The sequence below is a fragment of the Nerophis ophidion genome, linkage group LG28 (genome assembly GCF_033978795.1).
Source record: "Nerophis ophidion isolate RoL-2023_Sa linkage group LG28, RoL_Noph_v1.0, whole genome shotgun sequence".
Taxonomy (NCBI): domain Eukaryota; kingdom Metazoa; phylum Chordata; class Actinopteri; order Syngnathiformes; family Syngnathidae; genus Nerophis; species Nerophis ophidion.
Genome location: NC_084638.1, coordinates 24076475 through 24100590, shown reverse-complemented (window position 1 = coordinate 24100590; position 24116 = coordinate 24076475). Strand labels below are relative to the sequence as shown.

General features: G+C 40.6%; 2 protein-coding genes across 14 annotated transcripts in view; both read right to left on the bottom strand.

Moving 5' to 3' along the window:
- The window catches only part of LOC133545542 (gastrula zinc finger protein XlCGF28.1-like), a 37912-nt gene extending 33152 nt beyond the window's left edge, over positions 1 to 4760 (bottom strand). Inside the window, exon 1 of the mRNA XM_061891246.1 lies at positions 4697 to 4760. The gene's annotated coding sequence lies outside the window, so the exon portion shown is untranslated. The remainder of the gene's footprint in view (positions 1 to 4696) is intronic.
- The window catches only part of LOC133545531 (gastrula zinc finger protein XlCGF57.1-like), a 158724-nt gene that overhangs the window by 6941 nt on the left and 127667 nt on the right, over positions 1 to 24116 (bottom strand). For 10 of the 13 annotated variants that reach the window (XM_061891209.1, XM_061891211.1, XM_061891207.1 and 7 more), the window contains one exon: positions 15768 to 18103. The exons of 2 other annotated variants lie outside the window; for them this stretch is intronic. In XM_061891209.1, coding sequence (XP_061747193.1) covers positions 16424 to 18103 — 1680 coding nt within the window. In that variant the 3' untranslated portion in view covers positions 15768 to 16423. Of the gene's footprint in view, positions 1 to 15767; positions 18104 to 24116 lie in introns of those variants that run through there. One more of the 13 variants, XM_061891217.1, reaches the window with a different exon arrangement.

The following is a 24116-nucleotide window of genomic DNA, read 5'->3' as shown; positions in this document are numbered from 1 at the left end:
TTGAGTGGTAAAGGTTGGCGACCCCTGCTGTAGATGATGGTACATATGTACAAAATAAACCACATTGTTTTAGTACATCAATCGAGGAAAATGATCAAACTACATACATGGCATACTGTAATTTGATTTTGATATTTTTTTATCTTGATTACAAAAGGAACACCATTGAGTTGACTGATGAACATTATTACATCATTCATTCAGAAAATATAAATAACCACAAATAAAGATAGAATACTATTAACCGCAACATGTAAGTGTAAACAAACAAAAACATTATGATTTGTACATTTTCAGAATGTGCTTCTTTTATTTTTAAACACAGAAAACAATCTGAAGGTGTCTTTATTTTTAAGTTATCGTGCAGGGATTTTACCAGTCCGGCCCACTTGGGAGTAGATTTTTCTCCATGTGGCCCCCGATCTAAAATGAGTTTGACACCCCTACTTTACACTCACTGATGTAAAGTGTGCAAATATCTTATTGTGTATACAGTCTATTACATCTAAACTTTATCTCTGAACCTAACCATAATCTTGTAATGACATAGTCATTACCATAACTTCAATATCATGGAAATAAAATTAAAAAAATTCCAAAATCACTTAAAAAAAACATTCATGGCATGTTTTTGTCATCATGCAAAATACTTTTTTGTGGTCATTTTGTTGGCAAAGGCCAAAATGAACTTTTACCAAACTATGTGTTTTATGGAGTATCTCCATCAATTCCTCTTTAGGAATTGGAGACCATCTACGACACGCTGAAGAAGAGTCAGGCACCTGTTTTTTTAATAAATCAAGTGTTGACTATTTGGATTCTTGAAAATAAATGTTTACTTTAACTTATTGATGCATGTAGTTCAGAATCAGAAAGTGAAATTATAACTCTAATAACATTTGATTACAGTATAAAATGTATTTGATGACTGTGTTAGTTTTGTGTAAACATGTTGATACAGGTTTACATCTTGTTGGGGACAGGAACACAGATATGTCCCGAAAGGATGCACCCATTTTTAAAACCTGTGCCACCAACATTGTCTCACCTCAGTCATTAAGCACACTACCAAGGTGAGTGAGTCCTTTTAAGTCCTTTCCATCACAAATGGAACTACTATATGGGGCTTAAAGGGGAACATTATCACAATTTCAAAGGGTTAAAAACAATAAAAATCAGTTCCCAGTGGCTTGTTGTATTTTTTGAAGTTTTCTTCAAAATTTTACCGGTCTCGGAATATCCCTAAATAAAGCTTTTAAGTGCCTTATTTTCGACTCTCTGCGAAGACACTGGCCATTTCCCTGTGACGTCACACAGTGCTGCCAATGTAAACAAACAATGGCGAATACCACAGCAAGATATAGCGACATTAGCTCGGATTCAAACTCGGATTTCAGCGACTTAAGCGATTCAACAGATTACGCATGTATTGAAACAGATGGTTGGAGTATGAAAGTATTGAAGAAGAAACTGAAGCTATTGAGCGAATAGCTATTGACGCTATTCATAGCCATAGCATGGCCGAATAGCTGCGTTAGCATCGCCGGTAAAATGTGCGGACCAAACGATCAGGACTTTCGCATCTTTTGACACTGGAGCAACTTAAATCCGTCGATTGGTAAGTGTTTTTTTTCGCATTAAATGTGGGTGGAAGGAAACGTAATATAGTTGCAAATGCATCTACAGGTTATCCATACATCTCTGTGCCTTGTCTGCTTTAGCACCGCCGGTAAATAGCATGTTAGCGTCGATTAGCATCGATTAGCTGGCAGTCAACATCAACAAAACTCACATTTGGGATTTTGTTGACTATCGTTGCAAATGCATCTGCAGGTTATCCATACATCTCTGTGCCATGTCTGCCTTAGCATCGCCGGTCAAATGTACATTCAATGGGGGTCTGGCGGCAGACACTTTCGCATCTTCGGGCCGGTGGTGCAACTTGAATCCCTCCCTGTTAGTGTTGTTACACCCTCCGACAACACACCGACGAGGCATGATGTCTCCAAGGTTCCAAAAAATAGTCAAAAAAAACGGAAAACAACAGAGCTGAGACCCGGTGTTTGTAATGTGATAAAAATGAAAATGGTGGGTGTGTTACCTCGGCGACGTCACATTCTGACGTCATCGCCTCCAGCGCGATAAACAGAAAGGCGTTTAATTCGCCAAAATTCACCCATTTAGAGTTCGGAAATCGGTTAAAAAAATATATGGTCTTTTTTATGCACCATCAAGGTATATATTGACGCTTACATAGGTCTGGTGATAATGTTCCCCTTTAAGTGATCATTCCATGATTTTCTGTACCTGTAAAAAACATAGAACCGAGGCTGACGGCCACAAAACAAGCGAAAGCAGAATCCTCAAGACCTACGTTAACAAGGCTTTCAATGACAAACTGCCAAATTAAGACTAGCCCCTGGTACTTGCAAGTTTTTGGGTCAATTCCTAACTTCAGAAAAGTAGATAACTTCAGAGTCAAAGTGGGTGACAATATTGTACCATACATAAATGTGAATGTTGTCTGTCTATCTGTGTTGGCCCTGCGATGAGGTGGCGACTTTTCCAGGGTGTAGCCCGCCTTCCGCCCGATTGTAGCTGAGATAGGCGCCAGCACCCTCCGCGTCCCCAAAAGGGAATAAGCGGTAGGAAATGGATGGATGGATGGATAAATGAGATTACCTATCTTGGCTGCATCGTAGAGACTAATCTCTCCAGTGAAAAAATCACTACTAAGGTAGTCAAAGACTCAACCAACGAATTCTGTTCTTACATAGTAGGATCGCCCTGCTGGTGGGTAGAAATACACTTAAAGGCCTACTGAAAGCCACTACTAGCCACCACGCAGTCGGATAGTTTATATATCAATGATGAAATATTAACATTGCAACACATGCCAATACGGCCTTTTTAGTTTACTAAATTGCAATTTTAAATTTCCCGCGAGTTTCGTCTTGAAAACGTCGTGTAATGATGACGTGTACGCAAGACGTCACGGGTTCTAAGGAAATATGAGCGCTGCACAAACACACAGCTAAAAGTCGTCTGCTTTAACCGCATAATTACACAGTATTTTGGATATCTGTGTTGCTGAATCTTTTGCAATTTGTTCAATTGATATTGGAGAAGTCAAAGTAGAAAGATGGAGTTGGGAAGCTTTAGCCTTTAGCCACACAAACACACGGTGATTCCTTGTTTAAAATTCCCTGGAGGTGAAACTTTCCTATGGTCAAGCAAACATGAATCCAGACCAAATGTCAACCAGCAGGTTTCGGTGAGAAAATTGTGGTAAAAAGTCGCTTCTTACCGGAGAAAGGCTGAACTTGTGCCATCCATAGCTGCCGTCGACTCCCCTGAGACTCTGGCGTCAACACACCCGTGGAGACACCCTTCCGACTATCAGGTACTATTTAACTCACTAAAACACTAGCAACACGATAGAAAGATAAGGGATTTCCCAGAATTATCCTAGTAAATGAGTCTAAAAACATCGGTATCTGTCCCAATGCAATCGCGTTTTTTTTTTCCAACTTTTTTTTTTCTAGTCCGTCGCTATCAATATCCTCAAACACGAATCTTTCATCCTCGCTCAAATTAATGGGGAAATTGTCATTTTTTCGGTCCGAATAGCACTTTTTGTTGGAGGCTCCCATTAGAAACAATGTGAGGATGTGAGGAGCTATCAACATGTGACATCATCGTCTGCGACTTCCGGTAGAGGCAGGGCTTTTCTCTTAGCACCGAAAGTTGCAAACTTTAACGTGGATGTTCTCTACTAAATCCTTTCAGCAAAAATATGGCAATATCGCGAAATAAACGGGTTTTACTTGTATAGCGCTTTTCTACCTTCAAGGCAATCAAAGCGCTTTGACACTACTTCCACATTTACCCATTCACACACACATTCACACACTGATGGAGGGAGCTGCCATGCAAGGCGCCAACCAGCACCCATCAGGAGCAAGGGTGAAGTGCCTTGCTCAGGACACAACGAGCTTGGTACTAGGTGTGGGGTGGCGCAGTGGAAGAGTGGCCGTGCGCAACCCGAGGGTCCCTGGTTCATCCCCACCTAAATATCATGAAATGATCAAGTGTGACACATAGAATGGACCTGCTATCCCCGTTTAAATAAGAAAATCTAATTTCAGTAGGCCTTAAAAAGAAATAATTCAACTGAAAGAAGCTCAGGCTTTCTTGCAGCAGTGAATGTGTACCGTGCTGAAACTGTACCTTTTCCTATGCAAACTTCTCAGAACTCCTTCACTCAATTGAACTTTCACAGTATCATGTTAGACCCGCTCGACATCCATTGCTTTGGGTCCCCTAGAGGGGGGGGTTGCCCACATCTGAGGTCCTCTCCAAGGTTTCTCATAGTCAGCATTGTCACTGGCGTCCCACTGGATGTGAATTCTCCCTGCCCACTGGGTGTGAGTTTTCCTTGCCCTTTTGTGGGTTCTTCCGAGGATGTTGTAGTCGTAATGATTTGTACAGTCCTTTGAGACATTTGTGATTTGGGGCTATATAAATAAACATTGATTGATTGATTGAGTCAATCACACATTGTTACAAATTGAGAGGAACATCAACCTCAAACTGTCTCGTTTTCGTGAATTATTTATATCTATTCCCATTGAAGAAAAGGTTCAATACTGAAATAGAAAGTTAGTAAAGATGTGAGAATAAGAAGTAAACAAACCTGTTCTGTGTAACACAACTTGATGTTTCTTGAAAACAGCGTCCAGTAGTTGATGTTGTCGCTCATTCTCCTCTTTTGTTGGACAAAGCTCCTCCTCACACTTTGCTATCGTTCTTTCGCACATTTTCACACAACCACAACACTTTACACTCACATTTGATCTCTACTTAGCGATGTGTTGATAACGTCCGCGTCTCTTTGTTAGCAGCTAACAAGCTAAGCTAACTAGCACACGACGCGATAAAGTGCGCTCAGACTAATGTATCCGGATACAAACAATGACTAAGAATGTTTCATCTACTACACCACATATATGCGTACATATATGCACTAAATACAAATAGAGAAACAATGATGGCCACGTTTAGGCCTTCTCTGTCAAACGCCATTTTGCTTTTTACTCCTTCGTCTTCTTTGGATTTCCAGCAGACTAGTAGAGCATCTTAGGCCTCCACAGCTTCTTAACGGGACTTCTTCGTCCTGTCCTATGGTCCATACTACATTCTACACTACAGGAGGTCGCACTATCAACCTTTCAGTTAGTGATGGAAGGAAATGTGCCGATCGGCTTCCAGGCTTGTGTAGAGTAATTCTTCTTCTTTGGTTTAACGGCGGTGGAGAAGCAAAATTGCGATGCGCATTACCGCCACCTATTGATATGGAGTGTGGACGGAGCTAGAACCCTCCTATATATTCATTTGTTTAATCGTCTTTTAAAAAAATGTATACAATGTTTTGTATCCTACGAGTGCAATCCTAAAATATCTTCCACTACTAACCTAGCATTCTCTTTTGCTAACTTATTTCCCAGTATTTCCCTTTCTCTATTGTATTTCCTACAATGTATTAAAACTTTCTATCTGATGACAAGAGTCACACAGCCCTGTATTATGTTTCCTATCAATGTCAATCAACTATTTAGATATGTATGTCATAATCTCATTCTAGTTTTAATGTCTTCTTCCTTTCCTATTTTTATTCCTCCTCTCATTACATCTACTCTCTGCAGCGGTAAAGTCCTTTACTATTACTGCTACCGGTTGCCGAATATAAATGAAGCTAGTTCAGACGTGTGCAGCCAGCTAATAATTGATGTCCAAAATTGTGTCCACGTTTAATAATACTATTTAATATCATAAAGTCCGGGGGTTCAAATCCAGGCTCGGGATCTTTCTGTGTGGAGTTTGCATGTTCTCCCCGTGAATGCGTGGGTTCCCTCCGGGTACTCTGGCTTCCTCCCACTTCCAAAGACATGCACCTGGGGATAGGTTGATTGGCAACACTAAATTGGCCCTAGTGTGTGAATGTTGTCTGTCTATCTGTGTTGGCCCTGTGATAAGGTGGCGACTTGTCCAGGGTGTACCCCGCCTTCCGCCCGATTGTAGCTGAGATAGGCGCCAGCGCCCCCCGCGACTCCGAAAGGGAATAAGCGGTAGAAAATGGATGGATGGATCATAAAGTCCCATTTGTATAACACACTTTGTACAAAACGGAAAATACACGGGAGCAAACAAACACTAGCCTGGCACGGTCAAAAACTGTTGGCCTCCACTCAGCAACACCTGAGCAAGATCCCGACTCCTCCCTAAATAGCCAGGAACTAGGCCTTGGAGCCAACCCGTTTAGTGACGTCATCAATTTGACGGACAGAAAGTGTATTTGGCTCTAACACTCTGCTCTGGTCTTTGTAATACTACTTACCTTTTTTTTTTTCCTTATTCCAATGGTCCTGCCTGCATTTTTTTTCATTGTGTTCTATCCAAACTACCGCATTTCCTTGAATTGCCGCCGGGGCGCTAATTAATTTTAAATCAATCAATCAATCAATGTTTATTTATATAGCCCTAAATCACAAATGTCTCAAAGGACTGCACAAGCCACTACAACAACGACATCCTCGGAAGAACCCACATAAAGGCAAGGAAAACTCACACCCAGTGGGACGCCAGTGACAATGATGACTATGAGAAACCTTGGAGAGGACCTCAAATGTGGGCATCCCCCCCCCCCCCCTCTAGGGGACCGATGGATGGACTAAAAATGCATGAGAATGTTTTATGTTTTGAACATTATTTTTAACACTTATTACAAGTGGAATTATTCATTACTTATCAAGCAATGTCAGCTCAGATTTATCCGAGAGCCAGATGCAGTCATCAAAAGAGCCACATCTGGCTCTAGATCCATAGGTTCCCTACCCCTGTGCTAGTGCCATTATCTTGATATAATGATATGCGCTCGGCATCATGATTTTTTTTCGTGCTTGAAGTAAAACATTATTACTTTAAAAAAAAAAGTAGTTTTATACTTGTGAGTGTTGACGACACAGCTTTGCAACAGTTGATATTCTAGTTTCAAGCATGTTTTACTCAATATAGGTCATAAAATTTCAGCAACAAGCTGTAATATCTTACTGAGATCATTTAGGACCAAAACCCTTAACACAAGTAAAACACTCTAACATAAAATCTGCTGAGTGAGAAGAATTCTCTTAGACAGAAAATAAGCAAATATCAACCTAATTTGAGATATTTGATCTTGCTCAGATTTCAGTTTTTGCAGTGCTCTTTGTAAAATTCATGACTTTAGTTTTCCCAACAAAGAATCTTAAACCCCAAGCTGTTCTCCAGTCTTGAAATTGATTTACCGCTGTTTGAATCTTTTCTCTATGATTGATATTTCTACCTCTCTTCCACATCACTCCATCATCACAAACAGTGCCACCTCCACTAACTCTTCCACTTCACTAATGTCAGGCTTGGAGTTGTGGGGCGGTTTAGCTCGGTTGGTAGAGCGGCCGTGACAGCAACTTGAGGGTTGCAGGTTCGATTCCTGCATCCGCCATCCTAGTCACTACCGTTGTGTCCTTGGGCAAGACACTTTACCCACCTGCTCCCAATGCCACCCACACTGGTTTGAATGTAACTTAGATATTGGGTTTCACTATGAAAGTGCTTTGAGTCACTAGAGAAAAAGCGCTATATAAGTATAATTCACTTCACAAAGGATTGAACTCAGATTGCAGAGTAGATACTTTGTTAGGCTTTTATTTTGACGGCTCTTTCACCTCCAGAGTCAGAGTAATACAATATCTACAAATAACAAAAACTGTCGGCGAAAAAGGTTCGAAAAAAAAATAATCAACAACCGAGAACCACTCCTAAAAGGAGGAAAACACAAAAACAAAGACGAACTATAATTTGCGCCGTATCTGCTATAAAACTTATGAACATAAAACGCTCCAACAGGAGGAAGAAAACAATGACTATGAACTTGTCATAACTTGGCTTGGACGTGGATTGTTTCTTCGATGCAGATGAGGATCAACACGAGCGAGGCGTGGATGTGAGTACATGGTTGTTTATTTAATAAACAAATAAACAACAAAAAGCGCTCACAATGGAGGAAGAAACTTGGCTAAACAGTACAAACGTGAAACAAAAACACTTGCTCGATTGGCATGAATGAACTATGAACAGAAACAGCACGATGGCATGAATATAATAAACTATGAACAAAACTAGCACAATGGCATAACTACAAAAAAAAACTTACACGGCATGGAACTATGGACAAGGACTTGGAGGAGGTACAGCATGGGTAGGGTGCGTGCGCATGTGAGTGTGTGAAGATCCCAGGACGAAGACAAGAAAAAGAGTGACTTAAATAGTTCTGATCATTAGTGAAAACAGGTGTGAGGCTGAGAACAGGGACGTGACAGGTGAAAACTAATGAGTTGGCATGGAAGCAAACAAAACCAGGAAGTGCAAAACGTGACTGAATGTCCTAAATCAAAAACATTACATGACAAAACATGATCAGGTGTGACAGAACTTAATCTTCATCTAATAATGGTTAACAAAAAAATCACTCAAAAATTTGAGGAAAGAAAGAATCGCAGGAACAACTAATAACTCGTCGGGACCCAGGATGGACCGCTCGCCTGTATCGGTTGGGGACATCTCTACGCTGCTGATCCGCTTGAGATGGTTTCCTGTGGACGGGACTCTCGCTGCTGTCTTGGATCCGCTTGAACTGAACTCTCGCGGCTGTGTTGGAGCCACTATGGATTGAACTTTCACAGTATCATGTTAGACCCGCTCGACATCCATTGCTTTCGGTCCCCTAGAGAGGGGGGGTTGCCCACATCTGAGGTCCTCTCCAAGGTTTCTCATAGTCAGCATTGTCACTGGCGTCCCACTGGATGTGAATTCTCCCTGCCCACTGGGTGTGAGTTTTCCTTGCCCTTTTGTGGGTTCTTCCGAGGATGTTGTAGTCGTAATGATTTGTGCAGTCCTTTGAGACATTTGTGATTTGGGGCTATATAAATAAACATTGATTGATTGACATTGAACTCACCACTTCAGTTAAAAAAACTAAATAACAAAAATTGTTACCCCTGTGTGGCATCGTGATGCCGGGTTCGATTCCCCCGAGGATGCGTCAAGTGAACACAGCAAAGGTAAGATATAAACAATTTATCTAACGAAAAGGATCTATGAAACAAAACACTGGTGCTAATAAAAGGCAAACCAAAGACGCTAGCATAAAACCTAGGATATACAACAATGAGAAATAAACTGGCACGTAGGCCCTTAAAAGAGTAAAATAAAACATATAGCATGAGAGCTGGAATGAACAAATGGCTTAGCGTGCAAAGCTAGCGAGAATATACATACTTGACAGAGTGCAGGCGTAACTTGTTGCGGGAAAGCAAATCATGAACCCAGAAAGAATAACGAAAAGAGACGGGCTTGAATAGGGAAGTAATCAAAAGTGACAGGTGTGCAGAAACCGTGATAAGCAGGTGGGATCAATGAGCAACCATGGTGACTGACTAAACAGGAAGTAAGAGTGTAGAACGACGGAGTGATACAACAACTGGAAGTATCAACAATAATATGTGGTGATCCAAGTAGCGGATGGCAACAAAAATCACTCTACTGAGGAGGAGAAAAGTCAAACTCAAAATAGCAGCGTGGGATTTCAGGATCCAGGAATATAAGCGTGGGACGAGGCAAGGCATGGACATGGACATGGAAGCGAGACAGGCACGAAAGCTTGAGACAATCTGGCACAGAATAAGGGGAGGTGTGGGCTTATATGACACATAAGAGTAATGGGAAACAGGTGGAAACAATCAGGGGTCAAGGATGACGTTAGACTGATGACACAAACGGAAGGGCAAGAGATCTGAAACAAGAGGAGTTATTTTTCAAAATCCATCCATCCATCCATTTTCTACGGCTTATTCACTTTAGGGGTCACGGGGGGCGCTGGCGCCTATCTCAGCTACAATCGGGCGGAAGGCTGGGTACACCCTGGACAAGTCGCCACCTCATCACAGGGCCAACACAGATAGACAGACAACATTCACACACTAGGGCCAATTTTAGTGTTTCCAATCAACCTATCCCCAGGTGCATGTCTTTGGAGGTGGGAGGAAGCCGGAGTAGAACCCACGCATTCACGGGGAGAACATGCAAACTCCACACAGAAAGATCCCGAGACGGGGATTGAACCCAGGACTGCAGGACCTTTGTATTGTGAGGCAGACGCACTAACCCCTCTGCCACCGTGAAGCCCAAGCTTGAGACAATCTGGCACAAAATAATGGGAGGTGTGGGCTTATACGACACATAAGAGTAATGGGAAACAGGTGGAAAAAAATCAGGGGTCAAGGATGACGTCAGACTGATGACAAAAAAGGAAGGGCAAGAGATCTGAAACAAGAGGAGTTACTTTTCAAAATAAAACATGGAATTCACAAGACAAAAAGAAACCCCGACAAGACATCCCTCACCGCAGTGTGACAACTAAATACTTAATTCATCATTATTGAAAACAGTGCTGGACTTATTATACTGACTTTGGAGGGCAAGAAGGAGACTTTTGCAGGGCGATCTCGGAGCCTTTTGTTGGTCTGCAGAACAGGGAATCCCGGAAACTCGGGATCAAAGTCTGATGTTCTTATGACGGAACTACATGTAAAAAAACATAAAAATGAAGCAAAATGCTTCTGGCAAAATTCTGCTTGCATATTTGACCCCGTTCTTGGAAATACTGGTAGATTTGATTGACATGTGTTGCTTTCTTGGCACAGAGCCAGTTCAAAGCATTGTTCTCAAATCTTTAGCAGGGTTAAGGTCGAGTCTGTAGAACGGACATTCCAGAAACCTGCCTGGAACCCTTTGAAAAAAATTTTTTTTACGTGTGTTTAAAGGCCTACTGAAATGAGATTGTCTTATTTAAACGGGGATAGCAGGTCCATTCAATGTGTCATACTTGATCATTTCGCCATATTGCCATATTTTTGCTGAAAGGATTTAGTAGAGAACATCCACGATAAAGTTCGCAACTTTTGGTAGCTAACAGAAAAGTTACAGATGATGACATCACCCATTGATGGCTCCTCATATATTCACATTATTTTTAATGGGCGCCTCCAACAAAAAGTGCTATTAGGACCGAGAAAACGACAATTTCCCCATTAATTTGAGCGAGGATGAAAGATTTGTGTTTGTGGATATTGATAGCGACGGACTAGAAAAAAAAAAAACGCGATTGCATTGGGACGGATTCAGATGTTTTTAGACACATTTACTAGGATAATTCTGGGAAATCCCTTATCTTTCTATTGTGTTGCTAGTGTTTTAGTGAGTTTAATATTACCTGATAGTCCTTGCATCTCCTGGTACTCCAGCACCTCCAAAACTTTCAAATCTAGACTCCAAACATCCCAGAACAAGCTAGTCCGGTTACTTTTAGACCTCCACCCCAGATCACACGTCAATCCAACCCACTTCTCCAAAGTGGGCTGGCTCAGGGTGGAGGACAGAGTCAAACAACTTGCACTGAGCCTAGTCTATAAAATCCGCTACACCTCCCTGATACCGACGTAAATGACCGCCATAACCCCAACACCAGGGGGAGCTCCACAAACCACGTTAAACCCAGATTTCGATCTAACAAAGGTCTTAACTCATTCTCTTTCTATGCCACATCAATGTGGAATGCACTCCCAACAGGTATAAAAGTAAGTGCATCTCTATCCTCCTTCAAAACCGCTCTAAAACAACACCTCCAGGCAACTTCAACACTTTACTAATACCCTCCTCCATTCACATCCCATCTCCCCGGATTATAAACAACTCAAATGTACTTCTAATGTATATACTTGTTCTTATGCTATCTGAACTCACTATGTTCTCTGCTGGCTGTACATATCCTACTAAATAAGACCTACACTGTTTCAATGTCCACATTTCTCTGTTGATGCAATTGTTGATGACTGAAGTACTGATATCAACCAAAGCTCCTCATCCCACCCCCCGGATTGTAAATAATTTAAATAATTCAATTTACATACTATGATGATTAACTTGTGTGATGACTGTATTATGCTGATAGTATATATTTGTACCATGAATTGATTAACGTGGACCCCGACTTAAACAAGTTGAAAAACTTATTGGGGCGTTACCATTTAGTGGTCAATTTGAGATAGGCATCCGTGACCCTAAAGGAAATAAGGGGCAGGAAATGGATGGATGGATGAATGAAGGTGGGGCTGAGTGTTTGCTACAGGTGAACACACCTGCCCTCACTGATTCGGCCCAAATATGGTTGTCAAAAGCTGGGTGTTGGGACATTTCAAAGTTGTGATCTCCAAGCTGAAAAGTACGCTGTGAATATTTTTGCACTTGTGGGGCGGTTTAGCTCGGTTGGTAGAGTGGCCGTGCCAGCAACTTGAGGGTTGCAGGTTTGATTCCCGCTTCTGACAACCTAGTCACTGCCGTTGTGTCCTTGGGCAAGACACTTTACCCACCTGCTCCCAGTGCCACCCACACTGGTTTACATGTAAATTAGATATTGGGTTTCACTATGTAAAGCGCTTTGAGTCACTTGAGAAAAAGCGCTATATAAATATAATCCACTTCACTTCAATTGTACGGAATATGTACTGAACTGTGCAATCTACTAATAAAAGTATCAATCAATCAAAGTCCGAAGGGTGTCTCCACGGGTGTCTTGACGCCAGTGTCTGATGGAAGTTAACGGCAGCTGTACGGACGGCACAAGCTCAGCTGATCTCCGGTAAGTGGCGACTTTTTACCACAATTTCCTCACCGAAAACTGCTGGTTGACTAGTGGTCGGGATCCATGTTCGCTTAACCGTTCTGATCCATAGTAAAGTTTCACCTTTGGGAATTTTAAACAAGGAATCACCGTGTGTTTGTGTGGCTAAAGGCTAAAGCTTCCCACCTCCATCTTTCTACTTTGACTTCTCCATTATTAATTGAACAAATTGCAACAGATTCAGCAACACAGATGTCCAAAATACTGTGTAATTATGCGGTTAAAGCAGACGACTTTTAGCTGTGTGTGTGTGCAGCGCTCATATTCATAACAGTCTGTGACGTCACGCGTACACGTCATCATTCCGCGACGTTTTCAACAGGACACTTCGCGGGAAATTCAAAATTGCAATTTAGTAAACTAAAAAGGCCGTATTGGCATGTGTTGCAATGTTAATATTTCATCATTGATATATAAACTATCAGACTGCGTGGTGGCTAGTAGTGGCTTTCAGTAGGCCTTTAATATTGTTGCCTTGTTGGAAAACCTACTTGTGTACAAAGATCAGCCATTTCACTGTTGATTGGAGGTGAAGCTAAGTCTCATCTGACATTTCTGTCCCCACATCTGTGGTCCCCTCCAAGGTTTCTCATTGTCATCCCATTGGGTTGAGTTTTTTTCTTGCCCTGATGTGGGATCCGAGCAGAGGATGTCGTTGCGGCTTGTGCAGCCCTTTGAGACACTTCTGATTAAGGGCTATATAAATACACTTTGATTGATAATATGCACATTACAACCAAACAGCTGGTGCGCAATAAAAACAATATTTACAGTATTAACACGTTTTTGGGCGCAACAAAACACTATGAATGTACACTACTGCCATCTAGCGTATTGGAGTTGCAACTGTAAATAAACTTGTACATGACAATATGATAGTAGAACAAGATGTAACCAAAGGGCATCATCTATCACACTGGTGTCAAACTCTGGCCCGCGGGCCAAATTTGGCCCTCCCTGTAATTTCATTTGGCCCTTGAGGCAATGTCAAATTAACATTCGAGCTGGCCCGCCGGTGTTATACAGCGGCAATTTCGCTGTAACACCGCATTCCCTGCTAATACTCATACTTCTCCCAATTTTCCCAGGAGACTCCCGAAGTTCAGTGCCCCTCCCGAAAATCTCCCGGGGAAAACCTTTCTCCCCAATTTCTCCCAATATTTGGGGCTTTAGCGTTCCCTGCAACCTGTGGTCACGTCTGCTTTTCCTCCATACAAACAGCGTGCCGGCCCAGTCACATAATATATGCGGCTTTAGCACACACACAAGTGAATGCAAGCATACTTGATCAACAGCCATACAGGTCACACTGAGGGTGGCCGTATTAACTGTTACAAATATGCGCCAAACCGTGAACCCACACCAAATAATAATGACAAACACATTTCAGGAGAACACCCGCACCGTAACGCAATGGAACAAATACCCAGAACCCCTTGCAGCACAACTCTTCCGGGACGCTACAATATCCACCCCCCCGCTACCACCAAACCCCAAAGGTCCCTCTTAAAAGGTCCATTTGTTCAACCTTGGCTTTGTTCAGTTAAAAATTTTGGCCCACTCTGTTTTCGAGTTCGACACCCCTCTTCTATCACAACAGGCTCATTTTTAAATGTTGCAATTAAAATTGAGACAGAATTATCACCAACAATATTATTAACACACACAAAAAGGACCAAAAAGTCGATATCTATTGAGGACTGGTATCGATTTCGAGGTACTGGAATTCGTGCCGTGTCGGTTGAAATGTGAACGGTACCAAACCCTACCAGCAAGTGTTTTTGTACTGGAAACTAATTTACAAACACAACATCATCACACATAATACTCCACTAGGGAATTGTTGTGATATTAAAATGAGAAAGAAATACATTTTTGTACAGCAATGGTTTGAAAAAGGCATTTGGTGTCACGTGTGGGTCGCATTTTAATGCGGGATCGTTCCTCCAACACAAACATAGACACTCCGGACAACAACGTAAAGGTAAGAATGATTTAATAACAAGAACACTAGTACAAAAACAGATGAAAAGAAACGCGTGGCGAGAGCACAGAAGCTAATCTAGTAAATACCAACGAAACAGTTGCATACCGCAAACAAGGGACCAAGACCGACTGACGGGACAAGGCAGGCTTAAATAGGAAAGTAATTAACAAAAACAGGTGTGCATCTGGAACCCGCAGCAGGTGAAATTAATACGTTACCATGGTGACCAAACTAACTCACAAGGTACACAAACAACAAAGGGAGTCCAAACTAACAGAAAATAACCGAACTAAACATGATCCAGACTACGGATCATGACATTTGGTCGCTGATGCACTCATTGAGTGATACAAGTATTTTATTATTTGAAGATTTCATTGTTAAGTACGACCTGCAAATAGATAAAAAATATTTAAAATAAATTATAAAGGCTTTCGTTCAAAATATTCTAAATGCAGCAAATCTTTTTCATAACTGTTTTATAAACTTTCGGGGGTTTTGGTGGATGAACACAATATTATACTACAGATTTTAAACTCAATTCTTTACAATTTTTTCTTTGCTGTATTTTCTCTGGAACAAAACAAACAAAAAATACAAATAATTTGAACGTGTCTTTTCTTCAATAGGTAAAGGAGTTAATTTTAGAAAAAAACAAAACAGAATTAACCACGCAAAATAATTTTTAGGATGTTGTTTTGCAATTGAAGACAACATTTGCTTGTTCTGTGATAGGGAAACAAAATAAACTGTTTATTTTATGAATGTATGCAAAGTAAATCTCTGTGGGATGACGTACAATATTGGCCTTTGCCTGTCACTCCAAACTTTGATTTATATTGTTATTGTTTCTGGGATGTTAAAAAAAAGAGTTTAAAACCCAATAATGGGATGTTTTGATTTAATGTAAGTTTGTAAAAATAAAAAACATCTTTCCACAAACAATTCAGCCATTTTCTCTCACTTTTATATTGCATAAAGGTCTGGGGACATACATGTACAATAATCACAACACAATCATCATATTACAAAAGAGAGTAATACAGATAATTAATAACATGAATAATAATAAATTCACACATTTTAAAGTTGTATAAAAGACAAACTGTTCCAATGATGGATAAAGTAAATAATATGTTTCAGATGTGAACCAGTACATATGTATATCATATAAAGGTGCTAATCTATGGAATCATTAACAATTAAAAATAAAAATATGTAATACTTCAATATTTCAAACTACCTAATGTATAAATGTAGAAGCATATTAAAAAGATTGTGACACAAACAACAATGTCACACATGTTATATGTGCTGATGTTACAAAGTCCAAATTAGAGCCAATTAAATGTTTATTGAATGTAAAATATTTTGTGTATTTTTTACTCTCACCTTTTCAGTCAAATTGTTCTGTTCAATGTTTAATAGAAGTACACAATGTTGCATATTAATACTTGTACTTGACTGTAAAAAAGCACTAACATGAACCATCTAACTTATAAATGTAGAAGCCTGTTAAAAGGAATGTTACACAAACAACAATGTCACACATGTTTTATGTGCTGATGTTGTTAGAAAGTCAACATTCAAATCATGCAGTTTCATTTGCTGCTGCTGTTCTCACCAGCACACTTGTGTTTCCTACACTGGTACTTATAAGAGAATTTTTCACCACACACACTGCAACTCAACACTTTCTCTCCAGTGTGTGTTCTCATGTGTGCTACAAGGTTTGTTTTTTCACGAAAGCTTCTGTTGCAGATTGAACAGTAATGTGATTTTTCACCACTGTGCGTTCTCATGTGTCTTTTCAAACATTGACTTTCTGTAAAACTTTTGCCACAGATTGAACAGATGAAAGGTTTTTCCCCAGTATGCGTTCTCATGTGCACTTTCAAATTGTTACTTTCTACGAAACTTTTACCACAGATTATACAGATAAAAGGTTTTTCACCGGTGTGTATTCTCATGTGTGCTTTCAAATTGTGACTTTGTGCAAAACCTTTACTACAGATTGAACAGATAAAAGATTTTTCTCCACTGTGTATTCTTTTGTGTTTTTCCATACATGAACTTTGTGCAAAACCTTTACCACAAATTGAACAAGAAAAAGGTTTTTCTCCGGTGTGTACTCTCATGTGTACTCTCAAATTGCTACTTTCTGTACAACCTTTTCCACATATTGAACAGATATATGGTTTTTCTCCCGTGTGTGTTTTCATATGTACTTTCATGAACCGACTTTGTGTAAAACCTTTACCGCAGGTTGAGCAAGAAAAAGGTTTTTCACCGGTGTGTATTCTCATGTGGACTTTCAAACTGTCACTTTGTATAAAACCTTTACCACAGACTGAACAGGTAAAAGGCTTTTCTTCATTGTGTGTTGTCAAGTGTACTTTCAAAGACCGACTTTGTGTAAAACCTTTACCGCAGGTTAAGCAAGAAAAAGGTTTTTCACCTGTGTGTATTCTCATGTGGATTTTCAAATTGTCACTTTGGATAAAACCTTTACCACAGACTGAACAGACAAAAGGTCTTTCTCCAGTGTGCGTTCTCATATGTACTTTCAAATTTTGACCAAGTAGAAAACCTTTACCACACTCTGAGCAGATAAAGGGTTTTTCTCCGGTGTGTGTTCTCATGTGTCTTTTCAGATGACTACTGTTTTTAAAGGTTTTGTCACAGTGAGAACATTTAAATTGAGTGTTGTCAGTGTGACATGTCTTATCATCTTTAAAGTTGATATCATGAGTGTCAGGAGAGTGTGAGGTTGTGTCCTCACTATCTGATAGTGGAGCTAAGAGCTCGTCTGCTTGTGATCCTCCACAGTGGTCTTCATCAGCTTCTGTTGTCATGTGTTGTGTTGAGCTGCTGCTTGGAGGCTCCCCCCCTCCCCTCTCCTCACTTTCACTTTCACTTTCATCATCTTCACTCTTCACAATGACACTAATCACTGGAAAATCCTCCAGTCCTTCAATATGATCTCCCTCCTGACTGATGCTGTGTTCCTCCTCTTCTTCTTTAAAATGGAAGGTCTGTGGCTCCTCCTCTTGTTTTTTTAAGTGGGGGGTCAGTGGTTCCTCCCTGTTCCTTTTAAATTTGGGGGTCAGTGGATCCTTCACATTCTTGTTAAAGTTTGGGGTCTCTGGCACCTCCTCTCCGCCTTTAAAATTGGGGGTGAGTGCCTTGTCGTCTTCTTTAAAGTAAGGGGGTAGTGACTCCTCCTCCACCATCCTGAAGCTCCAGTCTTGTTGCTGAGAGAGAAGATGTTCTTCAGACATCTGCAGGACACATGACAATTTCTTTTATTATAAATAAACAGGACACCTCTTTTCCTAATGGGTTTGTTTCAACTCTGAAATGGTACGCAGGAAAATGGCTAAGCCCACACAAACCCTCATGGTAGCACAATATATTCTTCTATCCTTCCTGGGTGCACCCACTCAAACAAACACACACACACACATTAACATGCCTAACATAATACTCTCTCCATTTTTTTCAAAGTTCCAACAATGAAGAGGTGTTGTATAGTTCACATACACGCTCCTGTTAAATGAAATATATTAGATGTATAGAGATGACAGGCACATTTTTCATAGATATTCAAAACAGACATCTGACAAATCAGACTGTTAGTATTAGACTGTAAAATACATGATCATTTTTAAATGGATTGATCGGTCAAATCATATTGTCAGTGAACTACTGATCACACCGGAAGCCGGGGGCGTGGCTTTGAGGTCAAATCATTTTGATTGATGGGATTTTGAATATTTGACAGAGAGTGGAACGGCCTACCAGAGAGCCTCAGGACTGCAGAGACCATTGATATTTTTTTAAAAGGGCTAAGGACACACCTTTTTAATCACGCTTTTTACTGATCACGTTTAACTCCTGTTCCTTTATTATTCATTGTGTTGTTTTCTATCTTAATATTTAATAGTACTTCAATTATTGGCTCAATGTTAAGCTTTTATTAACTTTTTAATGTACAAACCCCGTTTCCATATGAGTTGGGAAATTGTGTTGGATGTAAATATAAACGGAATACAATGATTTCCTCCGGAACAAAGAGGAAAATAACCATCCGGATTGTTATAGGCGCAAAGTTGAAAAGCCAGCATCTGTGATGGTATGGGGTTGTATTAGTGGCCAAGGCATGGGTAATTTACACATCTGTGAAGGCACCATTAATGCTGAAAGGATCATACAGGTTTTGGAGCAACATATGTTGTCATCCAAGTAACGTTATCATGGACGTCCCTGCTTATTTCAGCAAAACAATGCCGAGCCACGTGTTACAACAGCGTGGCTTCGTAGTAAAAGAGTATGGACAGTCCAGACATGTCCCCCATCAAAAATGTGTGCCGCATTATGAAGCGTAAAATACGACAACAAGACCCCGGACTGTTGAACAACTTAAGCTGTACATCAAGCATAAATGGTAAAGAATTCCACTATTAAACCTTCAACAAATAGTTTCCTCAGTTACCAAACTTTTATTGAGTGTTGTTAAAAGAAAATGTGATGTAACACAGTGGTGAACATGCCCTTTCCCAACTACTTTGGCACGTGTTGCAGCCATGAAATTCTAAGTTGATTATTATTTGCAAAAAAAAAATAAAGTTTATGAGTTTGAACATCAAATATCTTATCTTTGTAGCTCATTCAATTGCAAATGGGTTGAAAAGGATTTGAAAATCATTTTATTCTGTTTATATTTACATCTAATACAATTTCCCCACTCATATGGAAACAGGGTTTGTATTAGTTATATTTATACTACACGATTTGAGCTCCGGAAGTGCAGGTGTGGCTGCTGAAAGCCATTTCTGCGCAAATGTCACAAACTATACAGCTTACATTACGCCAAACAGCATAGACACAGGCCTCAAAACCTCTGGAACAAAGTAATTTGGAGTGATGGCTTTCTTCTGGTGACTCCACCATGAAGCCCATTTTTCTTCAAGTGCCTCCTTAATGGGCATCTTGAAACAGCCACACCACAATTATTCAGAGAGTCCTGTATTTCAGCTGAAGTTATTTGTGGATTTTTCTTTGCACCTCAAACAATTTTCCTGGCAGTTGGGGCTGAAATCTTTGCTGGTGTACCTGAATCCCTTGTTTTCCACTTCTTAAATCAGCGTTTGAATACTGCTGATTGGCATTCTCAATTCCTTGGAATTGAGAATGCCCAGGACTACACGGCAGGACTTGGTCAATGACCTGAAAAGAGCTGGGACCACTGTTTCCATGGTCACTCTTGGTAATACACTAAGACGCCATGGTTTTGAAATCATGCATGGCACGGAAGGTTCCCCTGCTTAAACCAGCACATGTTAAGGCCCGTCTTAAGTTTGCCAATGATCAATTGGATGATCCAGTGGAGTCATGGGAGAAAGTTTTGTGGACAGATGAGACCAAAATTGACCTTTTTGGTCATAATTCCACTATGTGTGTTTGGAGGAAGAAGAATGATGCGTACCATCCCAAGAACACCATCCCTACTGTGAAGCATAGGGGTGGTAGCATCATGCTTTGGACGACTGAGACAGGACGACTGTACAGTATTAAAGAGAGGATGACTGCAGCCATGTATTATGAAATTTTGGCCAAAAAACTCCTTCCCTCAGTCAGATCATTGAAGATGAGTCGTGGCTGGATCTTCCAAGATGACAATGACCCAAAGCACACAGCCAGGAAAACCAAGAAGTGGCTTCGTAAGAACCATATCAAGGTTCCGGAGTGGCCTAGCCAGTCGCCAGACCTGAATCCAATTGAAAATCTTTGGAGGGAGCTAAAAGTCTGTGTTACTCCGCGACAGCCCAGAAACCTGACTGATGTAGAGAAGATCTGTGTGGAGAAGTGGGCCAAAATCCCTCCTGCAGTCTGTTTAAACCTTGTGAAGAACTATAGGAAACGTTTGACCTCTGTAATTGCAAACAAAGGCTACTCTACCAAATATTAATGTTGGTGTTCAAATACTTATTTTCAGCTTTATCACACCAAAAAATTGTTAAAAAATCATAGATTGTGATTTCTGGGTTTTTCTTTTTAGGTTATCTCTCATACAGTGGACATGCACCTACCGTGAAAATTTCAGACCCCTCCATGATTTTTAAGTGGGAGAACTTGCAAAATAGCAGGGTGTTCAAATACTTATTTTCTTCACTGTACATATATATATATATATATATATATAATGTTGTGAGAAAAATTATTCAACCCCCACACAATTTTGGTGTTTTAGCAAGTTGGACATTTATTCCGTATTTTGTTTATAGTCATATCAAATAAAGATGTGTCAAATAGACAAATGCAACTTAAATTGTAACACTGTATTTTACAAATTATAAAAAAAGGACATTTTTCTTAATATCTCATTGACAAAATGATTCAACCGCCTAGTTACATGCATCTTTAGTACTTAGTGGAACAGCCTTTGGCAGTAATGACATCCTTCAAAGGTGATACATAAGCGGACACAAGCTTCTTGCAAGCATCTACAGGTATTTTAGCCCATTCCTCTTGGGCAAAGGCCTCCAGTTCATTCATATTCTTGGGCTTGCGTGCTGCAACTGCCTTCTTCAAGTCCCACCACAGCTTTTCTAGAGGATTTAGGTCTGGCGACTGTGAAGGCCACTCCAGAGTCTTCCAGCCCTTCTTCTGCAACCACTCTGATGTTGATTTGGAGGTATGCTTGGGATCCTTGTCCTATTGGAAGGTCCAACGTCTCCCAAGCCTCAGCTTCCTCACTGACTTCATGACATTTGCAGCTAATATGTCCTGCTAGAAAATAGAATTCATAATGTCTTGAACGCGCTGGAGATTCCCGGTTCCTGAGGCAGAGAAACAGCCCCAGAGCATGAATGACACCCCACCATGCTTAACAGTAGGCAAGGTGTTCTTCTCTCTGTAAGCTTCATTTTTTTCCTCCAGACATGACGTTGATTCATAGGCCCAAAGAGTTCCACTTTTGTCTCATCACTCCATAGAACAGTTTCCCAAAAACCTTTGGGGTTTGTCCAGATGATTTTTGGCATACTGGAGTCTATTTTCTTTACCTGGTAGCCAGAAGTGGGGTGCTCCTGGGAGTTCTGGCATGGAAGCCTTCATCTCGTAGTGCGCGCCTTATTGTCTGGGACGAAACCTGCGTTCCCCCCTCTGCAATGTCCTGTTGTAGTTCCTCAGCTGTTACCCGGGGGTTTTTCACCACTGTACGCACACAGCATCCTCTTTCTACCACGTCCAGGTAGTGTTTCCACTGTGCCTTTAGCTTTAAACTTGCGAATTATGCTCCCAACTGTGTCTCTTGGAATGTGTAATGTCTTTGCTATTTTCTTATATCCATATCCTTTCTTATGAAGAGAAATTACTTCCTCTCTTGACTTCTTTGACCACTCCCTGTACTTCACCATGTTGCAAATACACCATTGACCATCTACAAGAAGCTGAGCGTCACAGTCTTTTTCAAACAGTTTAATTGTTGCTCGTTATAGTTCTAATCACATCTACAGGTGTTTTCAACACCTGACTGAAAATACCTTATTCAAATTCTGTTCTTCAGAGTTATGATCTTCAAGGGGTTGAATAATTTTGTCAATGAGATATTAAGAGAAACTACACTGTTTGGTATGTTACAAAATATAATGTAATTCAAGTATCATTTGTCTATTTAATGCATCTTTATTTGATATGACTATAAACAAAATACGGAATAAATGTCCAACTTGCTAAAACACCAAAATTGTGTGGGGGTTGAATAATTTTGATCACAACTGTGGAATCATCATACTGCTGCGATTATATGCATCAAGTGTTAATTCAAGGCTAAGGCCAAATATCCAGATACATATTGTGTATCGTTATATGGCCTAAAAAGATCGAGATATTAATAAAAGGCCATATCGCCTAGCTCTAACACACACATACATACATATACAGTACATATACAGTGGGGCAAAAAAGTATTTAGTCAGCCATCGATTGTGCAAGTTCTCCCACTTAAAATGATGACGGAGGTATGTAATTTTCATCATAGGTACACTTCAACTGTGAGAGACAGAATGTAAAATAAAAAGTGCAGGAATTCACACTGTAGGAATTCACACTGTAGGAATTTTAAAGAATGTATTTGTAAATTATGGTGGAAAATGAGTATTTGGTCAATAATAACAATTAAACTCAATACTTTGTAATATAACCTTTGTTGGCAATAACAGAGGTCAAACGATCACTATAGATCTTTACCAGGTTTGCACACACAATAGCTGGTATTTTGTCCCATTCCTCTATGCAGATCTTTTCGAGAGCAGTGATGTTTTGGGGCTGTCGCTGAGCAACACAGACTTTCAACTCCCTCCACAGATTTTCTATGGGGTTGAGGTCTGGAGACTGGCTAGGCCAGTCCAGGACTTTCAAATGCTTCTTACGGAGCCACTTCTTCGTTGCCCGAGCTGTGTGTTTGGGATCATTGTCATGCTGGAAGACCCAGCCACGTTTCATCTTCAAAGCTCTCACTGATGGAAGGAGGTTTTGGCTCAAAATCTCACGATACATGGCCCCATTCATTCTTTCCTTAACACAGATCAATCGTCCTGTCCCCTTAGCAGAAAAACAGCCCCAAAGCATGATGTTTCCACCCCCATGCTTCATAGTAGGTATGGTGTTCTTGGGATGCAACTCAGTATTCTTCTTCCTCCAAACACGACGAGTTGAGTTTATACCAAAAAGTTCTATTTTGGTTTCATCCGACCACATGACATTCTCCCAATCCTCTGCTGTATCATCCATGTGCTCTCTGGCAAACTTCAGACGGGCCTGGACATGCACTGGCTTAAGCAGGGGGACACGTCTGGCACTGCAGGATTTAATTCCCTGTCGGCGTAGTGTGTTACTGATGGTAACCTTTGTTACTTTAGTCCCAGTTCTCTGCAGGTCATTCACCAGGTCCCCCAGTGTGGTTCTGGGATTTTTGTTTTGCTTTTGCTTTTGTTCTCATGATCATTTTGACCCCACAGGATGAGATCTTGCGTGGAACCCCAGATCGAGGGAGATTGTCAGTGGTCTTGTATGTCTTCCATTTTCTTATGATTGCTCCCAGTGTATTTTTTCCCACCAAGCTGCTTGCCTATTGTAGATTCACTCTTCTCAGTCTGGTGAAGGTCTACAATTATTTTCCTGGTGTCCTTCGGCAGCTCTTTGGTCTTGGCCATAGTGGAGTTTGGAGTCTGACTGTTTGAGGCTGTGGTGTCTTTTATACAGATAACGAGTTCAAACAGGTTTCATTAA